The 23096-nt window shown below is 41.0% G+C and overlaps 2 protein-coding genes across 9 annotated transcripts; both read right to left on the bottom strand.

The window, feature by feature from the left end:
* Nucleotides 1–716: 716 nt before the first annotated feature.
* ubox5 (U-box domain containing 5) lies at nucleotides 717–6952 on the bottom strand. Of its 5 annotated transcripts, none has more exons than XM_034090919.1 (7): nucleotides 6826–6952; nucleotides 5830–5893; nucleotides 4553–4654; nucleotides 3492–4234; nucleotides 2746–3371; nucleotides 2465–2644; nucleotides 717–1672 (listed from the first exon to the last, which is right to left on the bottom strand). In XM_034090919.1, exons 2-7 carry the CDS (start codon nucleotides 5881–5883, stop codon nucleotides 1452–1454), a joined length of 1926 nt encoding a protein of 641 aa, XP_033946810.1. In that variant the 5' UTR covers nucleotides 5884–5893; nucleotides 6826–6952; the 3' UTR covers nucleotides 717–1451. The 5 variants fall into 5 exon arrangements, with proteins under 5 accessions (XP_033946810.1, XP_033946811.1, XP_033946812.1 ...); XM_034090920.1 differs by having other exon boundaries at nucleotides 6835–6952; XM_034090921.1 differs by lacking the exon at nucleotides 5830–5893.
* A 1851-nt stretch (nucleotides 6953–8803) lies between these two features.
* lzts3b (leucine zipper, putative tumor suppressor family member 3b) lies at nucleotides 8804–22855 on the bottom strand. 4 transcript variants are annotated; one of them, XM_071204363.1, is made up of 8 exons: nucleotides 22639–22855; nucleotides 20170–21155; nucleotides 19194–19664; nucleotides 18514–18681; nucleotides 18124–18252; nucleotides 17353–17544; nucleotides 16501–16731; nucleotides 8804–11834 (listed from the first exon to the last, which is right to left on the bottom strand). In XM_071204363.1, exons 2-8 carry the CDS (start codon nucleotides 21037–21039, stop codon nucleotides 10803–10805), a joined length of 3093 nt encoding a protein of 1030 aa, XP_071060464.1. In that variant the 5' UTR covers nucleotides 21040–21155; nucleotides 22639–22855; the 3' UTR covers nucleotides 8804–10802. The 4 variants fall into 4 exon arrangements, with proteins under 4 accessions (XP_071060464.1, XP_033946807.2, XP_071060465.1 ...); XM_034090916.2 differs by having other exon boundaries at nucleotides 20170–21031; XM_071204364.1 differs by having other exon boundaries at nucleotides 22681–22855.
* Between the last annotated feature and the right edge of the window lie 241 nt (nucleotides 22856–23096).

The following is a 23096-nucleotide window of genomic DNA, read 5'->3' as shown; positions in this document are numbered from 1 at the left end:
ACAATTAATGAGCACAACAAGATTAGCATTTCAAATGGACGTAAGTATCTGAAGTTCATTATTCCGTTCAGTTTCTTGTTGCATGCTTTGGATTCTTACTCCCCGATTAGCTGTTGTGATGCCGAATGCTAAGTGGAAAACCTGAGCATCAGATTGAGGGTGTTTACTTTTATTTTATTACATTTCTCACATGGAGAACAACAAGCTCATCAGTTCATTAGACAAGTAAAAGCAGTAGTTAATACCACTCTACATCTCTTTTAGAGTGCCGATACTTGTATCTGATGTGTTGAAGATTATGTTTGTTGTTCACATGCAGAACAACTGATTCAGCCTTTACTCTAACTGAGCGGATACAGGATCATGACCTTGGTTAAGCTTAATGTTGTCAGGGTAACCAACACATACATATTGCCACTTGTGGATGCAAAGCCCAATAAATGCTGTTTTTCCTGACTCTGTCCATTTAACCCTTTTGTGAATGCAAGACAAACTCATAAGAGGTAATTAGGTTGAAGTGTTAAGAGGAAGGAAAATGAATACGTGGGCAAGGACACTGGAGTACATGTAGCTTCTCATAACATTGCACCTTAAAGGAACAACTGTGATAAAACTAGAACCATAATCTTATTGGAGATATATGGAGACATTTTAAGTATAATGAAGATATATATTTGAACAGAACCAACACCAAGAAGTCATTTACATTTTCTGCCTTTATTTCTGTTAAGACAAGAACAATATACCAGAGTTAAGGGAATGTAAAATGGTGAATAGAGTGAAGGAAAGAGGGGAAAGATGAGCATGACATGTGTGATTCTTCATAATGGCCAAACGGCCTTGGGTAGATATGAATTCACGTTCATTCTTCTGGCCTCTTGCTCCAAATACTTGTGTCCCAGAACCTTTTCTTTTTGCATTCTCAACACGTCCAGGTTTTGTACAAGGTCTGCAGAACCAAGGCTGCAACGACGGGGGGGCGGATGAGAGAGGAAAACAAGTTTCTTTAAGCATTCTTTTGCTGCAGATTTTTGTAAAGGTCATTGCTTTCAGTGATGTTCTTTCTAAGCTGTGGACATAAATACAAAGTTGAATTTGTGACGTGGCAGGTTCAAGAAATGTCAAAATAATATTATAAACAGATTTGAAAAACTCAGGCGTGAATCAAAATCATAATGTAGAAATATGACATATGTATACAAAAAATGAGAGTAGTATCAAAATTACATTTACACACATCTGAGAAAATATGCTGTATATCAAAGAGGGGGATGAAGGTGGCGTCAAAAAAGTGAAATATCCAGGATCTGTAGCTCTCAGCTGTGAATGCTGTTGTTTCCACCTTGCGTTTAACATGTCCGAAACATTAAAGACTTAATCTCAGGTATAATGCTGGTTTCACCTTCAGAACATCCTCTTCATTGTGTTGATTTGCCTTTACACATCATCTGTTAGTGATGAACGCGTATGACCTCACTGCGCGGGGTAGTGCTTTGGCAGGCTGAACACAAGATGTGATTGGCAGTTGATATGGTGACAGAGCTTGGTGGTTGTGGTTCCCTCCGCAGGCAGGAGTGGCAGAGCAAGTGGCCGCAGGTAAGACGGTAGATGGAGGATGTAGATTTGGAGTAGCCAGAGACCGAACAGGAACACGCAGAGCACGTCTTCTCACCTGGCAAGCAAAGGAAAACAAGCAACCATTCAATGGATTTATATTGTTTAACATCAGAGATCAGGAACATTTAAAAACAACAACATTTCAAGAATGATTTTGTAACGTGTTGTTACGTGTTGGGTTGCCATCCTTTCTTTTTTAAAACTAGTGTCATGTACACCAGAATGTCTTTCATCACTAACGTTTTTTGCACTTGTGTTTGTGAAAATGAAAAGAAAATTCAGTTCAGAAAAAATAAAAATGTGTCTTGGCACCAAATGTATTTTCCAGTGTAGAATTTGTTAGAGTCAAAAATAATTTGCGACATATAGGGATATTTTTGATGCCAGACAAACCCTCTACTTGATTTTGTCCGCTTTAAAAAAGGCAGCATCAATGAGCTATGAGAGAGACTTTCTGCTGGCCATGCGAGTGTGATGAGACCAAAAACAGCTCTGCATTAACAGGATGCAACGGTGGGCATGTTGCTTCAGATATAAATTAGATAAGAAATACAATCAAGGATTGAAATGGAGATTTGTCAGAATGTGTGTATAAATGCTTTTGTAAAACTGAGAAAATCAATAAAGATATTTACAAAAAAAAAAAATACAATCAAGGAAGTCCAGTTTGTAGAACAACGAGTCTAAGGTTAATGAAAAACACTGCACCGTATTGTTGTTATGGCAAAAGGTGAGCTTATTTTTGTGAAGGAACCCTGTTGTCAACGCACTTTACAGTGGGTACAATCTGTTGACACTAAACATATTTTAGTTTGAGTGTTTCAAAATACACTTCTCTTAATCCTACCTTGTGGGATGCTCGAGGGGCCGGCAGCCTGACACTGATGTGATGTGTTCACTGGTTCAGAATAAGGTGTAACCCGTTTCTGCTGAGTCAGGTTTGAGGTGAAGGAGGGTCTGCCCTGCAGGGCGGAGAAGAGGGCCTCATCCAGGCTGGCTGACAAACGCTGCTCATGAGAGCTGGAAACTGATGAAGACGGAGTAAACACCAACAAGTCAGCAGGAGAAACACAGTAGTGAAATATGTTGGCTTTTTTTGTTGTTGTATAAAACAAAAACACATTTTACCAGAAGCGACATCATGTCTTGGTTTTTTTGTCTGCTGTAGTAGTTGCCTGTCGGCTGGCAAACCTTCTGTGGATTCTTCGGAAACTCCACCTAGATTTCGTTTCCTACTTCTTTCCGATTTCCTCTCCGTGTTAAGAGGCTGGGTGTCAAATTTGTGATTCCCATTATCTGACGAATGACTTAATCCAGTGTCTTCTACTTGAGTAGTCCTGTTTGTGTTGCTGGTGCAAGCATTATCGTGAAAAGCAGTGTTGTTTGTCAAGCTGTCACTGAGACTTTGAGAGTCCTGGGACTGTCCTTCTACCTTGGAGTCTAAAAGTCTCGAGGCCTGTGGATGCTCTCCCTCCCCTTGTCTCCCCAACATCCCCTCCCTCCTTATCATACTGTTTTGCAGGAGGAAGTGGTCAATGCGGCTTTTCAGTTGGGGGTTAGGAAGAGGCTGGGAGGTGGAAGTAAACGGGACGCCAGTGAAGGGGTCGTTTGGGGGTCGACCCCAGGTGGCTTCCCTCTTCTGGTGCTCCTCCAGCGTGCTGTGGTCCACGGACACGCCACTGGGCAGCAGCATGGGCAGCATCATGACCTCCTGGGTTATCCGGTCATGGAACTCTTCTGGGATGGAAAGATGGCTGGAGACAAAAAGCGGACACAAAAAGCGGACATAAAATCATTATCCTTTATTATGATTATGAGCTCTATTTCATCTACAACAAGAAGCAAATGAAAAATAAATTAATGTTTTCACATACCTTGGAGGTGTATCTGCTTGCAGTAGTGGTTTCATCTGGCTGGCAGAAGGGGTAAAGAACGAAGGTCTTGGCAGCTGTCTTTGGCTGTCCTCATGGACTTTTTTAATTCTCGCCACTTCTTCTGCAGGACAGCAGCGAGCAGGTTGCCCCCACACAGCCAAAGTCTTGAGCCCCAGAGCAGATGCTGAACCGCCAAACGGCAAAGTCACGCGGAGTTGTGTCACAGCGCCCAATGAGAGCAGACCCCGACTCCACAGATCCTCTTGGTGACTGTTCGCAGGTTGTGGGGGGAGTGAGGAGAGGAACGGGGGCCGGGGCCTGAAATTTGAGCGTGTAAAACAGACTCGGGTTTCCTCCCTGAGTTCGCAGCGGCCTATCAGCTTAAACTCTAGTTCAGGATTACTGGATTCAGTGTTTGACTTGAATGCATAGCTTCTTTGTTGAGGCTCATCCGGAGCCTCTCCACACCACTGCTGGGCCTGATGTCTCCACTGGTGTCCATTACTCTGACGAGATGTACTGCCATGCCCCTGCTGTTTATCTCTGCACTGTTTCTGGTCCTTTACCGGCATATGTTTCTGCTGAACCCGTTTGTTGCCTTGGTCCAAATTCTGTGTGGGTGTGGAATCAGAGCTGGTGCTGATCTCCAGTCTCTTGCAGGCTTGTCCTTTGTCCATACCCCAGGGCCAAAGCTCCACATCCACCCTGTACAGCTCCACTTTGAAACCAAACTTCAGCGTCACCTGAGAGGAACAAAATAAATATGGAAATCAATATTAGAGATTCATTTATTACAAGTGATGCCACTTTTGCAAATATTAAAATGCTAAAAGATAGTGTACGGATGCTGTTTTATTAAATAAACTACAGCATTCTGCCATAAGAGTGCTCATGCTTTATGCTTGTAACTTGAATATAAGTTGATATTTTTAAGACTGAAGGCCATTAGTTGGCAGTAAAACCTTAGACAGTAGCCACTTCTGAGATAGACAATGATTATTTATCATTGTCTCTAACTCTCAGAAAGAAATTAAACCTCTACTCAAGTAAGACAATCGTACCTGTACAGGTGGTCGTAGGAAGTACTCCAGCTTGAAGCCCTGCCTCCGGAGAGCAGGGTCGGCTGACACAAGGTTTGTGACATCATAGCCATCTGCACAGAGCTGCATAAACTTGTTTTACTATAAACTGTTCATTTTAGGCATACTTTTTTTTTTACAATTCTGGAAGTTTCAGCGGCCTTCCACATTAGAATCGAGCACAGAAGACATTCAATATAAAACATCACATGGAAGGAGATGTGACAATATAAAAGATGATGGTGGGTAAAAGAACAACTTCCCTGCCGAGTGTGGAAGAAGATGCCGTCATGATCAGATTACAAAATACAAATAAGAAGAACATAACAAGGTCAGCTGTGATTCACTCTCCCACACATCACTTTGTCCCTCTGCTTCTATTTTCACATCTCTGTCCTCCACCTTTATCCTTTGCAGAGTCGTGTCTATCTATGTTGTTAATTCTTGACTATTGAGACCTATTTTCTTTTTTTAAGAAAATAGGCCAAAGCAAAATCTCACTATAATAAAACACTAGACAAGTGTAGAAATCAGTTTTTATTTTATTCTGTACTAGGTAATTGTTGTTAAGACTACTTGAATGTCAACTGGAAGGAGCAGCACATTTCTACCAGAAAATAGAAACAAAACAGGGAGGTATCGTATATTGGGGCAGTACCAATTGTTTTCTTTTTTTTAGATGTGAAGCTTAAATTATGGTTTTGGAATAAGGCTTCCAGTGTCTGACGTCATTTTATGATTTCATCACTCTCAAAAAAATCCTTAAACTAATCCACAATTTGAATAAAGCCATTCATAGGATTAAAAGAGTTAGACTTTTTGAATTGTGTTGAATGCAACTCGTCAGTGTGTCTCTCTCTCTCTTTATGTGCAGCAAGCACAAGAAGGGACTGTTTTTGAAGGTAGTCAAACATGTTGTTTTTGAAAGGGTAAATGCCAACAAATATACATTGAAGCAAAACATTGTGTAAAAAACATACAGTAAATCTACCTTATTGCGTTTTTCTTTTTACTTCACAAGACTCTGGAGTCATTGGAAATGTTCAGATCACAAGAGTCTGTAATGTGATGCCAATAGTAGCCTTGTTTTTATCTGCAACTTTGCAAAAATACCAATTTGGAATGTTGAATTAAAATTCTGATGTCAAAGTTATGATGAGGCTTCAAAGCTTTGGGTTTTTCTGAAAGGCCCTATATTTAATGCAATTAATAAAACTGAAAGAAGTTAAGGTTACATGATGTACATAAAATGGTTGTACCTTGTTGCAATGAACTGTCGCATAAAAGTGTGGCAGACAGAGATTCACAACCATATTGTCCAACCTGTGAAGACACAAACTGATTAAGAGGCATACATGTTCCCTTGGGTAACAAAGAGTAATGTATAGGTCAAGGCAAAATGAATTCATATAAGAGCTTTCTTAACACTGATTCACATTGGTTCACAACTCTGCCCTGGGTTATTTGAAGATAATCACTTTGTTTGTGTTTACACCTATTAGCTCACAAGACCTTTGACCTCATCAAAAAACGACCTTCAAGAAATGACATCTCTCATAAACTATTTTTAACACTGAGTTTAACAAGGTAAGCACACACAGTACGAGTGACAAAAGGAGATAGTTACTTAAATTAATGTTTGCCATCTGACCACTAAGTAACACTAGGAATATTTTAAATCTATAATTGTCTACACACTAAATGATTAATAATATAAATAGTAAACATTTAACAAAAGTTAGACCTAAACATAAACACGATTTGGCCACTACATCTTTCCTATTACTCTCTAAGAATGACAGTCAAAATGTCAATATTTGCAAAGCTGAGAATGTAATGTTATTCCTAACGATATGATATGCAATTCAATATCATACAAGACCACCTAAGTGGATAGCCTGTATTACATCAAGCCAACTTCACAAATTAAAATAGTCCTCTGAAGGATAATAGTTCATCAAGCTAACCTTACCACAACACTACACCAAATAAACTGATACCAACGAGACAGATGTAGGTTGTAATTCATTTTTCAGATATATTATCTGCACTGATGTAAGAGGATCTGGGCCTCAAACGAAAAACCTGTAAAAACATTTACTAACGTGAGGCATCGAGCTAATGTTAGCTTTCACGGTATGTTCACATACGCTAACACCACACTTATGGTTAGCTAGCAATATAATGTTCACCAACATTGTCAATACTGAGCCAATCAGACAATGATAACACAAACTTAGTAAAATAAAGCATACCGAGCTTACGTCGCCTTATTGTTGCTGTTTTGGGTCTTTATTTGGCTCCTTTGGCCAACTTTAAAAGGTAGCTAACATCCAAACATTAGCTAGCTTAGCCAACAGTCCGACACATCTAGGGAAGCCGATGAGGGACATGCCTTTAATTTGTAATTGCAAAATGTCTCGATGGTTGCTACAGGTAGGATAATAAGCTTGATAAATGTTTGTCCGCGAATTATTTTATTATTTTATTTCTCACTCCAGCACAACCTTTATTGTGCAATAATGTAAACGTCATGACCTTTTGTCAATATTGTGTCTGTCTTTTCAGAGTAGTCTCTCCTCCTCCACATGTCAACAAGGTCGATCACCTTTACAAGATGCTAAATGGCAGCTTGCAGTATTTCAACTTTCAAGGACAACTAGTATGCATTTTCCTTTTGATAGTTCCAGTGTCTCCATCCTACGTTCAGCCCATAGACTGTATGTATGAATGAATGAAAACTTTATTACAGACTCAGGGTCCAGATAAAAGACAAGACATTACATAGATAAAAGACAAGGCATTACATATAATAAATTACATACACAGCATAAAAATAATTCATAGTTTAAGAATAATTTAAATCAGTGTTCTACAAAGAGACAACTATACCAATGTCTCCACAGCTGCGATTGGTAGCGTGTAGTACTATACTTTATGTTCGATAAGGCCAAGAGGATTTCATTATCAGAGTCATTAAGCCGGCAAAATTACATTTATACATAAGATTTCTTAAAACAGCTTGTAGAGTATTGACTCCTGCAGCCACAAACATTTCACTTGCACTAGACCATCGAGGTCTCTTCAGCAATATTCTCATGGCATCAGTATAAGCTACTTGAAGTTTCCGTAAACTTGCTTTTCTGTAGTTTGACCACAGATGTGCCGTATTGAGCGGTGTGCAATATGCTCTGAACAGAGACCTCTTCACTCCATCTTCACTCCATCTGTACATGCACCAAACTTACGTAGGAGAATGTTTGCTTGTGCATACATCATGCGGCATTGCCTATAAATATCTTCATCATCTGTCATTTGTTCTCTAATAAAGTGTCCAAGATATTTTAACTTATTACAGACACTAAGATTAATATCAGACAATTTAAAATCAGGAAATGTGAGACATTTATCCTCTTTGGTTCTAAAGATCATGACAGCACTCTTACTGGCGTTGTATTTGATGTCATGTTCCACACCATACACAGAACAAACAGCAAGAAGCTGCTGAAGACCAGTATGTTCAGCCTAGAAGACATTAAGACCAAAACTGTTCACCGAACTTTTTGGTTTGTGATTCCAAAAAACAATGCACATTTCACTTGCAATCTCTCCTCACTCAAGTTATGCACAGTAGTTTTGAGGTACACTGTTTGAGCACTTTGATTTTATGCTACTTTTGTATCTCACAGTATATCAGAATGGTGTAAGCATATTTTGACTCAGATACATTTATGTGACGGCTTCGCTTCTTTCTTTCTAAACAAACTTGTAAAATAAGATGCATTGCTACAGATGAAACCACCAACAGTACATATATACCTACATTTGTATACATTAAACATTCTGCTGAGAAGTTTATGCATCATTGCTAATAATTAAATACCTTCATGAACCAATTAATTCTGCTTGATTTACTTTTGATACTTATTTTGACGATAATACTTTTCTATGCAGGAATTGTACTTGCAATGGAGTATTTTACAGTGTGATATTTCTATAGTTTACAGTAACAGTGGTTTTGTTTCAATAATTTTGTATGTTGGGGTATTATTATTCTGAATTATTGTTAAGCATGTCCTGACCCATTACAAGTATTCATTATGAGCCCTTAGACACAACAGGGGAACCACTGCGAAATAAATTGTGTGCCTGTATTTCCATTTTGGAGATAATTTAATCCTAAATTCGAGTTGAACCACTGGACAAATTATTTGCTCAATGACAAAAAAGTGCTGAATTATTCACATTTCTTTATTAGTTCTGCTGAATAACAAATAGGTGGTTTCAATCAAGCCAGAACAGTACTAGTAACATAAATGCAAACAATACAATTGTGTAATGTATAAAATTGGTAGCATTTTGTTCTCTAAACAATGCAATACTGCAACTACATTTATCACCTACATCAAAAAGAACATCATTTTTGGACAGGGTTGCTATGATTGCACCATTATGGTAGGCCAATAGGCTATCTACACAGTTAAAAAAACACATAAAGGAAAGCTTAAATGGCACATATTTTCTCTGTCAGTTCACCATAATATAATAACAGTAATAAAGATGATAATACTATGTAATACTTTAGAGATAAGTTAATATTCTTGAGCAACATCTTTGTATGCTGGCATAAACAACACATATAAAAGCCATGATATTCACATCTGAGTCTACTGTACATCATAACTCGTGTGTAGGACACTACATAGTGCAGTTGGCCTGAACGCTCCCTTTAAAGAGGCTGACTTTCCCTTTTCAGGTTTTTTTTTAAACGTTGTTCTCCCCTGCTTTGTCTAAAAGAAATATACAGTAGAGACAGTTTTCCATGATATACATACTCCTTCAGCCTCAGTGCCCTTACATCTTAAAGTACTTAAAGCCCCCACCCCAAAAAAAGAAAAATCCATTTACCATCAACATATCTTCACTTACTATATTGCCACTAGTCCCTCTATCCTCAATCTCATAAGCTGAAGCTTTTTATAAGTATACACACATGCACACACCGGCTCTCCCACGCACACACTCGCACTCTCACCACATACACACATTTACAATCTATAACTATTATAAGTATTTATTTTTAGTGTATCATACATTCTATAAATTGTATTTTTGACTTTGGGGATACCGACTGATTTCTTGGCTGTAAATGCACAAAGTGAACAACACAATTATCATAATAACCAAATTCAAATTGTGTGCTTTGATTCACATTCTCCTTGCAGTTCAATAAAAGACGGTTGAGTTGGTATCGCTGTGAAAGCTCTCCTATGACCTCTAGTGTTTGTTTTTAGTCAAGACAGGCGAGCTGCATTGAAGGCGAATCAGGTTCTCCCACTTTTTAAAACATGTTCTATATTCAGTTGGGGTTGATTATCTGCTAAACATATCTATTTAATTCAATTTGTAGAAAATATAAACTCTGTTGGTATTAATTATGTGTTTATATGGGTCATGCATTGTGGACCCTGTGCATGAAAGGACTTGAAAACTCAATACAAAATCAGGGTGTGACCTTTGATGTTGATATCTGCTGGGATTTTAAATGTGTAACAATGTTGTGTGACTGGTTTTCTGATATTATAATTAAAGCACTGAAAATGATAAACACACTCCTATTTTTCTATTCCCAGCATTAGTTTTTCTTGTATACATGCTGGAAAAAATGGAGTAAGGCGCTCTCTGGCCAAAAATGCAAGTTAACATCACACACTCTGACCTCTATTTCTACTTATACATGACCAGTGACACAGACTTACAATGAATAAATACCGCATAATATTCTGATCGTTAATTTCTGACAATATCCCTGATTGTCTTGGTCCTTTTCTAGCATGGGCGTTAAATGACCCCCTGTATTAGTGCTGTCATCTAAAAATGGTCATTTAACATTTTGCTTTTCTGCCATCCATCAGTGTGGCACATTCCTCACATTGCACACTGGCTAAATGAGATGTAGTAATGTGCAACAACAGAGAGAAAGGCTGCTTAGGAATTTGAAAAATCATTGATTAAATGAAGTTCAACTTCCCGTGCGGAGGATCTGTTACTGATAGTGGGCATTCGGCATTTGTTATTGTTTTCAGTGTCTTAAGTTGCTTTGAAAAGTTTGTCAGACTGTACTGATTTATTCTATTGTAGACTGAAATGTTTTTCAACTGTATGCTGAAGTGGTTTTCTGTGAGAGGCCTCGTCACTGTGAGTGTCTTGGACTGGAAAATTGGTCATGTCTCTATATCTCAGTGGACTCTATCCTCTCCAGGCGTGAAGGTCCTGCCCAGGGATTGGCAAGCTGGTGGAGAGAAGGAGGGCCCTTCTGATCTTCACAAGGCGGGGAGATGGTGAGGGCAATGGGGCCAGAGATAGAGAGTGAGGGCTGAGGGGATAGAGGTGACATGGCTGGTGGTGGAGGGGGAGAATTGGAAGAGGTGGGGGAGCTGGTGGTGATGGTGGTAATAGTGGTGGTGGTGGACGTTGAGGAGGGTTTAGCTCCCAACGAGATCATACGTTTTTCCAAAGCTTGATTCTTCTGCAGCGTTTCCACGTAGCTGAGCTGAAGCTGTGCCTGGTATTTCAAAACCCGTTCCTTCTCGTCCTGCCAGGTGTGTCGCTCCTGGTCGAAGTTGAGTGCCTGGCGTTCCCGTTGCTGCCGCTCCAGGCGCAATGCGGCCTGCAGCTGCTCAAGTTGCCTGCGAAGCTCCCCTGACTCGTCCCAGTGACCCTCCGGGCCTCGCTGCGGCAGGTGGCCATCCTGACGTAGCTGCACTTCCTGGCAGAGTTGGGCCTCATGACGCATTTGGGCCTCGTGGCAGAGCTGGGCCTCTTGGCGTAATTGGGCTTCATGGCGGAGGTGAGACTCCTGACGAAGCTGGGCCTCCTGACGGAGTTGGGCCTCTGGTCGAATTTGGACATCCTGACGCATTCGAAGGTCCTGCTGCATGTGGGTATCTTGCCTCTGCTGCACATCACGCCATTGAGCTTCTTCCCGTTGCTGCCTCTCCTGTCTCTGAGCTTCCTGCCTCTGGGCCTTGGCTTCATCGCTCTGAAGACTCAGCAGGTTGTCAGACGTGGAGGTGAGAGAGTTGGTTGAGGACTCAGTGGGGTTACGTGGGCAGTGGACAATCCCCCAGGGGGGCAAAAGTCCTGCAGCAGCTAAGTTAGGGCTCATAACCACTTCTGCTCCTCTGCTCACTTCATTTAGAGCCCGCTTTAAACTGAGCACCTCTGCCTCAAACACACCCAGCTTCTCTCTTAGATGGGACACCTATAAAAAGGAAAATGTATATCACAATAAATATTTTCACAGTCACAGGCAGGAGGATTCCTACATAGAAAATAAGCTTAATAAGTGTTCATAGTTATATAGATAGACATAAGATGTGAAAGCATTCATTCACACAGCCATTCGAACAAATACTCATCCAGCTGCATTTGTTTTTCATACTGTATATGTAGAAATGCAATCAAGCACATGTATGCACTTAAACTGTACATAAACGTAGGTCCACAACGCTTCACTAATGTTTCCAAGTGTATTAATGGCCCAAAAATGGAAGCTTTCTTTTGATGGTTTATGATTGAGTGATATTGTACGTTTTACCAGACAAGAGCTATTGATATATGCAGACATTCTGTTAAAAGAGATAAATATTGCTCTTAAACTTACTGCCTCTTAAGTGATGGAATACAAATAATATATACATGTGATATGTGTCAGCTGCTTATGGGCTTGTACAAAACAAGGACAAAAATGCTGTAGCTGTAGTAAACGATGTTGCCTAATCCCCAATTTGTTCTAGTCTATTTTTTGTTTTGTTTTTCGAATCCTTCTGAAGGATTTCTTGGTTTTAGATGCTCAACAATCTAGATTAGTGTAAAACATGTCAATCCTTAAATCTGCCTTGCTGTATACTATTTGATCAACATTGCATTACTCTCTAAAGCCTTTGATAAAGTTGATGGTGCTGAACTACACAAGATTTACATCATTGTCCCTAGAATCATTTCATTTCATTTCAAACCTTTATTTAACCAGATTGGTCCCATTGAGATCATAGATCTCTTTTTCAAGGGAGACCTGCAGCATATAGGTTCCACATGAAACATAAAACAATAAAGGACATTATACATTATATTTACAGGATACATAGTTATAGACATTTACAAGTGCCCATTGTATCGGCAAGCATTTCATTTACCCTAGCTTTAAAAACATGCAGAGGAATGAGATTGCTCAGTTTCAATTCTTGCTGAAGATTGTTCCAAGCAAGTGGAGCTGCGCACATAAAAGCTGTCTTACCTGAGACAGTCCTTGCTCTTGGCACATCTAACAAGACCACATCATGTGACCTCAGACAATAGCTGCTTGCAACTCTCTGTGTTATCAGCGAGCAGATATAATACGGGAGTTTACCCAACAAAGCTTTATAGATAAAAGTGTACCAGTGACTGAGCCTCCGTACAGAGAGTGATGGTAAACCTGCCTTGGTATACAGTGTACAGTGATGAGTAAGCGCTTTACAATTTGTGACAAATCTCAGAGCACTGTGATACGCAGCATCCAATTTGCTCAGGTAATTGGCAGGTGCATTCATATACAACAAATCCCCATAGTCCAGCACAGGTAAAAAGGTCACAGTGACTAGCCTTTTCCTGGCCTCAAGCGAGAAACAGGACTTGTTTCTGAAAAAGAACCCTAGCCTAACCCTCAGTTTTTTTAGCAGGTTATTGACATGAAGTTTAAAAGAGAGACAATCATCAAGCCAGATACCAAGGTATTTGTAACAGGCAACAACTTCAAGTTTTGTTCCTTGCGTAGTTACAATATCTAAAACAGGCTCTGGAGTCTTTTTAGCTTTTGAAAAGAGCATTACCTTGGTTTTATCCACATTTAAAAGAAGCTTTAGTTCAGAGAGCTGAGTCTGAATAGTGTTAAAAACAGCCTGTAATTTAACAACAGCCTCTTTAATGGAGGGACCTGCACAATACATTACAGTATCATCCGCATAAAAATGTAAAGTAGCTTCATCCACATTATCACCTACACTGTTAATATATATGGAGAATAAAAGTGGTCCTAAAACAGAACCTTGTGGTACACCATTAGAAATGTTTAACCACTCAGAAGACAGCCCATCAAAGTGAACACATTGGGACCTTTCAGAGAGGTAGTTCACAAACCACCCCACTGCATGGCTGGATATGCCTATACTGAGTAGCCTCTGCTTTAAGATGCGATGATCAACGGTGTCAAACGCTTTGGAAAGGTCAATAAACAGAGCTGCACAACTCTGCTTATTATCTAAAATAGTAGTAATGTCATTTACCACTTTCATTGTCGCAGTGATGGTGCTGTGTTTCTTTCTGAAGCCTGACTGATGTTTAGACAGGATGTCATTGTTACATAAAAACTCCTTTACCTGTTCACTCACTAAGCGTTCGAGCACCTTAGCCAGAACTGACAACTTAGAGATTGGCCTATAGTTATTTAAAATAGTTGCCTCCCCTCCTTTCAGTAAAGGCAAGACATAAGCAGACTTCCATACTTTTGGAATTGTGTTCGTGCTGAGGGAGAGGTTAAAAAGAGAAGTAAGAGGTGGAGCAATAAAATCTGCAGCTATCTTTAAAAAGAAAGGTTCTACGTTGTCCGGGCCAGCCGGTTTCCTAGGATCTAACTTGGATAATGCTTCATGAACAATACCAACAGTTAAAGGAGTAAAACTGAAAGGGTTTTCCAGACCACATTGTTCAGAGTCAAGGATTGGAGCGTTCACAGGAGCCACACAGCCAAACAGAGAGCCACAAGACACAAAATGCTCATTAAAGCAATTTAGCATAGTAGCCCTGTCTGATATAATGCCAGATGCTGTGGTAAGGCACGGAGGTAGCTCATTTGGGATATCACCAGTGGAAATCGATTTTATGGCTTTCCAAAATTTCCTAGGATTATTCAGGTTTTCTGTGGTAACCGACAAATAGTACTTTGATTTAGCACTTTTTATTTGGGATGTGAAGCTATTTCTTAGCTGCCTAAAACGTAGCCATTCTACCTCTGAGCCTGATTTCCTAGCCTTAGCCCAAGCATTATTTCTCTCATGAAGGAGACTGGACAGCTTAGCAGAAAACCAGGGATTGTTTCGTCCCTTCACTCTAAATTTACGCAGAGGTGCATGTCTATCTATAATTTTCATAAAACCAAGATAAAAATAAGACCATGCAGTTTCTACATCAGCACACAAATTGATTCTACCCCAATCAAAATCAAACAGATCATGTAAAAAACCCTGCTCCACAAAGTGTTTTTTGTCTCTCTTTGTGATGATACATGGTTTAACCTTTTGGACCTTAGTGTCCCTAATTGTGGCTACAACACAGTGGTCACTCACATCATTAGCAAATACTCCCACAGATGAGTATTTATGTGGAACATTTGTTAAAATTAGATCAATTAAGGAGGATTTATTTGGGGACTTAATATTTGGGCGAGTAGGACTGTCTATAATCTGGGTAAAATTCAATGAGGTACACAGGTTTTTAAAATCCTCTGACACAGAAGTTAACCAGTCCCAATTAAAATCACCAAGCAGCACTATTTCCTTGTAGGAAAGTTGCGATAACAGTTTTGCCAATGACGATAAAGAGTCCTTGACAGCCGAAGGGGCCCTGTAGCAGCCCACCACCATGAGCTGTTGACCCTTTGTTACCTCAATATTCACAGCTAAAAATTCTAGCTGTTTACCAACAGATTTGGAAACCATATTAGTTACACAAAACTTATTTTTCACATAAATGGCAACGCCACCACCTTTTTTAGGGCGGTCAGTACGATATACACTGTAACCATTTATGTAAATTTCAGAGGCCAAAATGGATTTATCTAGCCACGTTTCTGATAAGACAATGACATCAGCATCAGTAGAACTCGCCCATATACGGACAAAATCTAATTTAGGTAACAGACTACGCACATTTAAATGAATTAAACCTAGCCCAGATCTAGATATAAAATCAGCAGGAGTAGCTATTTGACTAATACTGCTCGGTGGACCTGGATTTGGCTGTACATTTCCTGATAGTAACAACAATAAAAATACCAAGCACCTTTTCCTCTTAATCAACACACATACATTGTCAGCTGTTCTAGAGTCACCAGCAAACTTCGCGAAAGTGAGATTAGAGTTTAAAAAACAATTCTGAAGGACCATCGTGGCAGGCATGTGAGAAAGACAAACATTTTCCGAAATGAATGTCCGCGACAGTGCAACCAGCAATTGTTTGTGCAACACCTCCGAAACTGTACAAGGGATGTCCACAGCGGGCGGCAGAACATACCCGAATCCAGTAGATTGGGAATAATGTGAGCCTTTCAGCCAACAGAACCAAAGTCCTTTGACTAAATATTCATGTTGAAAAATCTACCTTATGAGATATTTTAACCAAACTGGAGTCGATATTAGCTTTCTTCAAAGAAGCAGGACTCGTTTTATGTGTCTATGTGCATACAATTGGGAAAATATCCTACGATCTGGAATTTGTGTTTTCAGCAGCTTGGCTAGTACTCTTTTTTTTGTTCACTTGTAAACTCATACACACAAATAAAGAAATAGGATTTTAACAAAGACACAAACTCGAGATTTCATTCTCAGGTTCAGGGATTTTGCCAAATAAAAAAATATATATATTTGAAAATATTTTCTATTAGTCAGACCTTTAGCTTCATATGGTGCGACTTGATTATTTAGGTCTGATCATTGCTCTACTAGGAAATCTGTTTGGTTGCATTGCCAATTCAGAAAACTGATAAATAAACTGACTATCATTTACATTTTTTAAATAATGTTCAAATTATTCACCTTTGTGTTTTTCTGTTGTTTGTTTTCCTCTGTGTTAAAGCCTGCTGAGCATAAGTCAAGGTGCAATTGAAACCTCACCTCTGAGAGAGTCCTCCTCAGCTCCCCCTCACACTTCTCCAGCTCCAGGCTCTTGGTGCTGTAGGAGTCCTTCAGGCCCAGCATGGTCTCCTCCCGCTCCCTCAGCTGGGCATTGAGCTCCTTCAGCTGGCCCCTTAGGGCCACCATCTCTCCAGCTCGCTGCGTCACTTCAGCCTGACTCTCCCTCAGCTGCTGCTTCAGCAGAGAGATCTCTCCGGCCTTCTGACACACCTGCCACGTATAAAGAAGAAGGGAATGGTATTTTGTTGTTGTTGTATTAAGTGGGGATGCAAATACCCATCAATCTGAGTAGATATAATCGACTCAATGATCAATAATCCAGGATATTGACACATCGTCAAAACAACAATACATATCATTGTCTTCAGATACCCTTATTTGGAATTTCTTGGTTAAAAAAACGTGTTAAAAAATTGTCTGAAAGAGCCAAGCAATTAAATTGTCATATCATATTTCAGTGACTTTTTGGGAGTTGATTTAAATGTAGCTGATTGTGTTAAATGGGCATCTTCTCATATCTATCTAAGACCCATGAACTGAATTACATTTAAATTGTATTTTAGCAAAGTTTGTGATATCAGCAGTTATCCCATCCTTGTCCAGATAATCAATATGTATTGTGATGAAACATCAAACCCCCAATATTCAGAAGTATTAGTTTTTATGGTCAATATGCTCCCTGTTCCTTTGCATATAAGTGGCTTGCTGTACAGAGGCAGCGTCACACACACGGTTGTACTCAGTCCTCTACTGTTCAGTCTACCATGATGTAACCCTGATAACATTTTACTGAACTAGTCAAGCGCACCGAGTCATATACTCATATCTCACCTCCCACTTGGTCTCCTCCAGACGAGGCAAGATGTCAGCCTGCTCCTTCCTGTAATCCAGACACTTTCTCTCCAGCTCCTCCCTCTGGGCCAACAGAGCCGCCATCTCCTCCTGGAGCCTCCTCTTGTCCTGGGATAGACGGCCTATCTGGGCCTGCAGGGCAGTCTGGGAGCGCTGAGCACGACGGGTAACCTGCAGAAGCAATGTAGGTATAAAGTGTTATAAAGTTTTAAGTATAAAGTATACAAAAATTATGTTTTGTTGGTATCCATCTATATGTGGAACAGATTGAGCAATAACATATGCTGGTACTTAAAGCCATGACCCAGTAAGTGTTGTATCAGGGACATATTTGGTCTGAATGCCATTTGGAACCAGTCAAGTTTTTTGGGCTGCTTGGGTCAAAATGCATGGACGTCAAAAAGCCATTCAGATTTTCTCCCCATCATATGCAGGATCAATAAATCACCTGCCACCTTTGCAATTTTTCTTGCAAGCCAATCAGAGCATTGTCATTAGAGACAAGGACTAAAACAGAGCGTTTCAGACAGAGGGTGAATATTAAGCCAGATAGTTATATTCAGTGACAGCCTTCCCTATGTAGTGAAGACATATAAAACAAAAAGATAAAATGTCATCTGTTGAAATTGTACCATTGTTTCAGATTTTGACCACATGCTTCACAAGAATTCACACTTGTTGCATTTGACTCAAAATGTGAGTTGAGATTAAGTGCAGCGACATCCTGTGAATCAAATGTAGTGAGTCCACCTGCTGCAGGCGCGAGGCGTAGTTCTGTCTCAGCTCGTCCATCTGCCGCTCCCAGACACGCTGCTTCTCCTCAAACACCTGAATAATCGCTGCCTCACTTTGGTCCAGGTTTCTACGCATGTGCTGCACCTGGTAGAGAAGAAGAGAAATCAAACAGCCAGTTAGTAAAGACATAGGACATTTAAGTTGGATAACAAAAGTTGGAATATCAATGAAATTATTCAAGTTTAGAACTGATCTTATAAATAATGCCAACCATTCTTGTTTTTAAGTAAGTACAATTTATTTAGTATAAAACTTATCCTAAACAAGAAAAAAAAATTATATATCATAAAGCCCACTGAGTGCTAAAAACAACTGCATGATAGACTTCACTGTGTTGCCTCTGACCTCTTGCTCTTTCTCCCACAAGCGGTCCTCGAGGTCCTGGATAATGTCGTCGGAGGAGGGCGAGGGCCGGAGAGGAGCAGGGGCGTCACTCAGGTGGCTCAGCCTCTGATAGGACGAGGAGCTCTTTCCCGAGGAGGACCGGCCACTGTCTGAGGCGCTGAGCCCGTTCTAAAGGAGAGAACCATTGAGATACATTAAAGATGATAACAGCAAGGTGTGGCGCACCCAATCACAGTATTGACTCCTGAAGATGTAATCTGATTTGCCTTTACCCTGATTGAAAACCCATTGATATAGAACTTGACCAATAAGTTACTGAAATATCCTGGCTGATATTGTAATAACCTTTTAACCAATTTGATGTTCGGAATGCTAAAGGACACTAACATTTATATACATTTAGTTTTCTTTACATTTTCAACAAAAATACAAACTTTTTTACATTATTACATTTTTTATCAGTAATATTAAATCTTTAGTTTTTAAGTAACGATAAGGTTTTTTGAACTATATAACAATACAATGGCAGTCAGGACATTGTATTACATTATTGATCACGTTATTAAATGATTTGGTTTTGTTACATAATCAGGTTGAGTGCAAATAGTGTTACATTTTCGGCATTATTTCAGATAAAGGAGATCACGCTAAGACTAAGTGAGTATGGATGGGGGTCTCACCTGGTAGCCAGGCTTTTCCAGCTTGTCGAGGCCTGCAGCTGCCCCAACCATGCCCAACCTGTTGATGTGGCTGGTGGAAGCACTGAGAGGCCCCAGGACGGCCGGGGGCCCACAACCGGACCCCGAGCCCGTGTAGGTGGGCAGGCTGGTCAGGGAGTTCCTCCCTGAGTCAGACATCCCTCCCTGAACCACTTCATTACCATTTCCCCCGCCCTCAGTTCTGCTGACCCTCACTGGGCTCTCCTGGTCCAGGAGCAGGGCCTCTGGGACCTCTCCTGATTCTCCTGCCGCTGCGTCCCTGCCTCTCCTGCCTCCTCTGCTCTCACTGAACCCTTCACTCCTTGCCTCAGTCTTGCCCTCGCTCCCAGCCCCTCCTGCCTGGCCCACCAGGTTCTGCATGGAGTGGAAGCTCTTGGGAACCACCGGCTTGAAGGCGGAGGGACGTACGAGGCCCGAATTGTTCTGCATCGCCTACAAGAGAGATGGAGGAAAGAAGGTAATCAAATATATAAAGGAATGTACACATAGGAGAAAAGCCTGATAGAAAACACATTATTGTTAAGAATATTAACAGAATATGGACGTGCATCGTACATAATAAGATATTGTAATTGAATGTGTCAAAAAGACCTTCAGAATGCATTTTTGCTGGATAGGTTGTGGCTTTATGAGTATGAAATTCCTTCTTTGTGTTTGGACACCGTTTCTTCCATGAAGAGTGTAGGAATAGTAACACAAATAGGACATGTTATACTTAGGAAGATGGCAATTTCATATGTCAATAACTTTGGCTGAAATATTTTTGCACTGCATTTTGTTCGTAGTTGCTTACATTTCACACTTGTAAGCGATCACTTTAAGTATGGACGAATCATAACAACTCATGCAACTCACTGCATGTGAGTAATACTGTAGATTGACCCTTTTGATTCATTTTGCCTGAGCCCCAGGTTGGGAGTTTTAAATCTTGAAGTACCTGCTCCAGTTTTCCCGACACTGGCAGGATCTTGGGTGGGTTGTGGTTCGGAGGGTTGTGGCTGCCTGGATTGTTTTCTCCGTCGGCTCTGGCTGCGGTCATCTCTCTGTGCTGGTGCGGGTGCGGATGCTGGATCTGGTGTGTGTTCATGCCAACGCTGGTCTTCTCAGGTCCTCCTCGTCCCACAATGTTCCCACACACATCCAAACCTGCAGCCTGCATCTCCCTCTCTCTGTCTCTTTCCAACCTCTCATTCTCCAGCCTCTCTCTTTCCCGCTCCCTCTCCCTTTCCCTCTCTCGCTCCCTCTCTCTTTCTATCTTCTCTCTCTCAATTCTTTCTCTTTCCCTCTCTCTGGCTCTCTCCCTCTCCCGCTCCCTCTCTCGCTCCAGCCTCTCCCTCTCCACTCGCTCCCGCTCCCTCTCCCGGTTCCTCTCCCTCTCTCGTTCCCTCTCTAACCTTTCTCTGTCCCAGTCCCGGTCCCGGTCTCTGTCTCTCCCCCTCTCACGCTGCCTCTCCCTCTCCCTCTCCCACTCCCTCTCCCGCCTGCCCGCTCCATTGCCACACTCCAACTGGTTGTTGTTGGACGGGGCAGTCATGGTACATTCAGTGTTGGTGGAGGAGGCTGTTTCGGTGGGCCGGTCAGTCCCGGTACAGGTCCCAGTCGCAACACTAACACTCCCCCGCTCATCGCTAGAGGCCGTCCCGTCAGATATAGTCGCAGGAGGGCGGGGCAGTCGTTCTGCACTGCAGCTGCGGTCGGCAGGGCAACGGCGAGAGAGAGGAGGGGCTCTGGGCAAGGTGGTCCTCGTACCCACAGACTTCATGGCAAACTCCTGCTCTCCTGCCACCCCACTGCCAACACTGCCCATAGTGGGGTCAAAGGTCAGGGATTAGAGGTTAGGAGTCAGGATTGGGGAGGGTCACAGAAACATTTGGAAGTAGTGTGGGTCATCACAACCTAATGCAGGTAGTGGGGGCACACACACTAGAGGAACACAGAAAAATGAAAGGCGTTATACAATATTATAATTGCATAATGACTAGTTATACATTAATAACAAATGCAGAATATTTTTCAACCAACATACAGGAAAATGTGCTCCTCCCACCATGATAAAAATGACAGACAAGTCTAGATAGTTATGCGTATAGTGAGAGTATAAATAAAGAGTAACAATAAAACCCGTCCTCCAGTTAATTGATAACATCATTGGCACAAACTGGGCCTGCACAGACAATAAAATATGGACATGGCAGTAAATCCTTACTTCTACACCAAACAAGAAAATGATCATGATTCAAACTTTGTGTTATATTACTAAATATATTCATTAACTTTGTTTACAAAAATATATATTGCCTGCCCTATATGCGGCATCTAGGAGTTATTTACAGAAATCCTCATAAATGTGCATCAGATTAGGAAAAGTTTTGAAATATCAATCTGAAAAAACAATGTTAAGTATGTTTTAAGGGCTGTTTAAGGCATCTTTGGTGGTGTACATTAAGGTACAGCGCCATTCAATACAAAATACCCAAAACCAGGGTCTTTAAAAGCTTCATCAACACCTATCTAACAGTAATATATGTCAACACTTTACCTCAAAACAACAATTTATTTCAATTATATTGTCTTGCTTTGTGATGAGATGCCAGTTTAGAGGTTTACTGCTGATCACATAACGGTAACATCCATGCGTTTAAGTCCAGTCTGGGACCTTTGTCATGTACAACTTTTTCTTTCACGTAAGCCATTCACTGTCTCCTATAAGGCAAACATGTCCTCTAAGTGTAGCACAATACAAGTCAACATCGCCACAAACTGCAGCTACAACTAATACAGAATATATAAACTTTTTAATGGCGAGATATATTGCAGGAATAAACTGGTAAAATTAGCTTGGCACATTCAAGTTTGTGTATACAGTATTACAAAGAGATGTGCTTGAAAAAATGGCACATTCAAGTTTGTGTACAGTTTGTGTAAATATGTTTGTATACAAGCTTTATATATGTAAGCCCTCAAAAACGTTACATATTATCGAGCTCACATATTACATATCCAAATGTATACAGCAGCATATATAGATAGATATAGGTAGATAGATAGATAGATAGAGAGAGAGAGTCATGCCAGTGCACCTCCCCTCCCCAGCCCATTTACTAGAGGATTACTTCCACTTGGGTGAATAGTAGTAGTAGTAAAAAGCACTGCCATGTATCTGCGGCTCTGCCTCAATCCCCTCTACTCACGACTCCCCCTCTCTCTCCCGTTTTCTCTGCATCCCTGGGCGGCAAGGGCGGCTTTAGCAGCATCCGCATCAAGCCCTGAATCCACTGCGCTCCCAAACAATTACTCGCTAGGCCCCATGACAAGAAACACACGCACGACCCTCGCCGAATCCAAAAATACATCCACATTAAAATGCACAGCGTCATTGACATTGACGACAGTAGCTTTGATTTACCGATTGTAGCATCCTGGAGGTCCATCATCAAAGGCTACTCACTATTTTGCAGCTCGGCGTTTTGTAAGATGGCAGCCTCAATAAATATTAGTGTCTCAAGAAGCACCGTCGGTCCCGGTCGGCTGGCCTCTCTGTGGTCATGCGATGTTACCGTGGCTCGGTAAAATTAGGGATGCTGTCTTCGACCGCTGTCACCGTCGGATGCTGATGATGGAGTCGGTCGGTTGATACGCGCATCAGCTGAGAGACACACACCCACCTCTGGCCCCGCCCCTCCGGCTGCATGATGCAAACGCCCCCTTTTGGCTTTCATCCAGTGGTCTCCCTGGGGAAAAGCCTATCGAGTCACATATGCAGCCCCCTGGGTGGATGGATGAGACATTCAATGGAAACAGTCTTATATTTTTTCTAATGTCCTGTAACTAAAAAATCATCATAATTGATGTCATTAGAAGAAC

This window comes from Pseudochaenichthys georgianus, chromosome 9, assembly GCF_902827115.2.
Source record: "Pseudochaenichthys georgianus chromosome 9, fPseGeo1.2, whole genome shotgun sequence".
In the NCBI taxonomy this organism is placed as follows: Eukaryota; Metazoa; Chordata; class Actinopteri; order Perciformes; family Channichthyidae; genus Pseudochaenichthys; species Pseudochaenichthys georgianus.
Note: the sequence above shows the minus strand (reverse complement) of the source record. Positions and strands in the feature narration are given on the sequence as shown.

Coding starts and splice junctions, on each gene's coding strand:
- ubox5 (XM_034090917.1), bottom strand. CDS start 5,979: ATGAATTCATTTTGCCTTGACCTATACATTACTCTTTGTTACCCAAGG. Junction 2,645..2,745: donor AAGACATGATGTCGCTTCTG/GTAAAATGTGTT, acceptor CGTCTTCATCAG/TTTCCAGCTCTCATGAGCAG. Junction 1,673..2,464: donor CCCCTCGAGCATCCCACAAG/GTAGGATTAAGA, acceptor TTTGCTTGCCAG/GTGAGAAGACGTGCTCTGCG.
- lzts3b (XM_071204363.1), bottom strand. CDS start 21,039: ATGGGCAGTGTTGGCAGTGGGGTGGCAGGAGAGCAGGAGTTTGCCATG. Junction 18,682..19,193: donor TGGAAAAGCCTGGCTACCAG/GTGAGACCCCCA, acceptor TCTCTCCTTTAG/AACGGGCTCAGCGCCTCAGA. Junction 16,732..17,352: donor TGGAGGAGACCAAGTGGGAG/GTGAGATATGAG, acceptor TATACGTGGCAG/GTGTGTCAGAAGGCCGGAGA.